A 1,387-nucleotide genomic window follows, 5' to 3' on the forward strand; every position below is an offset into this window, starting at 1 on the left:
TGCGTCAACACATTTGCAGTGACATCTACTGGACTGGAAGTTGTATTACAATATTTTTGGCTGATGTTCGCCAACCATTCATGCAATTTTATTTATTCAATCTTTTTAAAATTAATAATCGATACTTGGCGTCAAGAATCGATGCAGTAGATCATGTAAATTAGAATCACGATGCATCATCATGACGATTATTTTGCACACCCCTAGCACAAACGCCATGTTTTCACACACCTGTCATCATCTTCTTCCATTCTGATGAGAGTGACGATCGACCCATTATGATGTATCTGCCAATGGGACTGTGGTTATCATGGCCGCGACTCCACTTCAGCTCCACTGATGTCTCGGCCACGTTCTTCACCAGCAAACCTCCAGGGGGTCCAGGAGGCCCTGCGCACACAGGGGAAGAAACCATTCACCGCCTGCACACTCAGATCCCTCAGAAACAGCATCTACACTGTAAAAACGATCTAGAAATAAGTCCAAATGTCCTCAATTATGTGTATTTAACCTTAATTTGAGTAGGTGAAATAAGATAATATGCACTTGTCTTACTTTCCTCCTCGGTTCAAGAAAAAAAGCACTTTAGATTGCTGTGTAGCTTCTAATCAGGTCTACCTAAAGCCACTCAAACGATTTTACTCAAACCTTGCTTACCTGCTGTGTGTCCCCATTTAGAGACAAACCTTTCGACCAAACATCAGAGAGTTTAACCTTAAACTGCGGAGTGTTTTACACCATCAGAGCATTTAGAAGCTGTGACAGAAAGCAGACTGTCTGCAGGAGGCAGTGATAGAAAGTTCAGCTGTTCCTGCTGCTTCCTCAGGTGAGAGCCACCGGACGGTGGAGCCATTTCTATTCTTTATTCTCCGTTCTCTACCTGCAGCACAGCGAGCCGGATCTATAGCGGCTTCATAAAGATAAATATTTAACAGGAACAGCAGGTGGGAGAGCTTCCCACATACTCTGATTCCCGACCCTTTTCGACTCGTCTACCCCTCTGACATTTTATCATGCCATGAGTCCCCCTCTGTCAAACGTGGCGATTATTTTCCAACAATAGAAAATACAACTGATCATAAAAGGAAAAATATTTATTTCATTTTCTTAACTTCAACTTTTAATAATCAGACATGCCATTCTTTTCAATTCGAATAAAAATAATCTAAATATGTTGACTGGAAAGTGAATGAGAACTAAAATAAAGCAAATTATGTTGCAAATCTACATTTTTTAACAAAAACAGCTCTTGGGAATAAGTCCCCTATAAACACGTCTAAGCTTGACGATTCAGGAAAAAAATAGACCTTTTTCACGACAACCGGAAGCTGCGTCTGAAAGGGCTGGAGCACTTCCTGTTTTACTCTGAAAAATGTCTCTCCTCCGG

The 1,387-nt window shown here is 41.2% G+C and overlaps 1 protein-coding gene across 1 annotated transcript in view; it reads right to left on the reverse strand.

Annotated features, from left to right (window-relative positions):
- The window catches only part of LOC107105219 (contactin-2-like), a 44,264-nt gene that overhangs the window by 5,886 nt on the left and 36,991 nt on the right, over positions 1–1,387 (reverse strand). The window contains exon 12 of the mRNA XM_015405344.1: positions 232–390. Within this exon, the coding sequence (XP_015260830.1) occupies positions 232–390 (159 nt within the window). The remainder of the gene's footprint in view (positions 1–231; positions 391–1,387) is intronic.

This window comes from Cyprinodon variegatus, unplaced genomic scaffold, assembly GCF_000732505.1.
Source record: "Cyprinodon variegatus isolate N-32 unplaced genomic scaffold, C_variegatus-1.0 Scaffold2160, whole genome shotgun sequence".
Classification (NCBI taxonomy): Eukaryota; Metazoa; Chordata; class Actinopteri; order Cyprinodontiformes; family Cyprinodontidae; genus Cyprinodon; species Cyprinodon variegatus.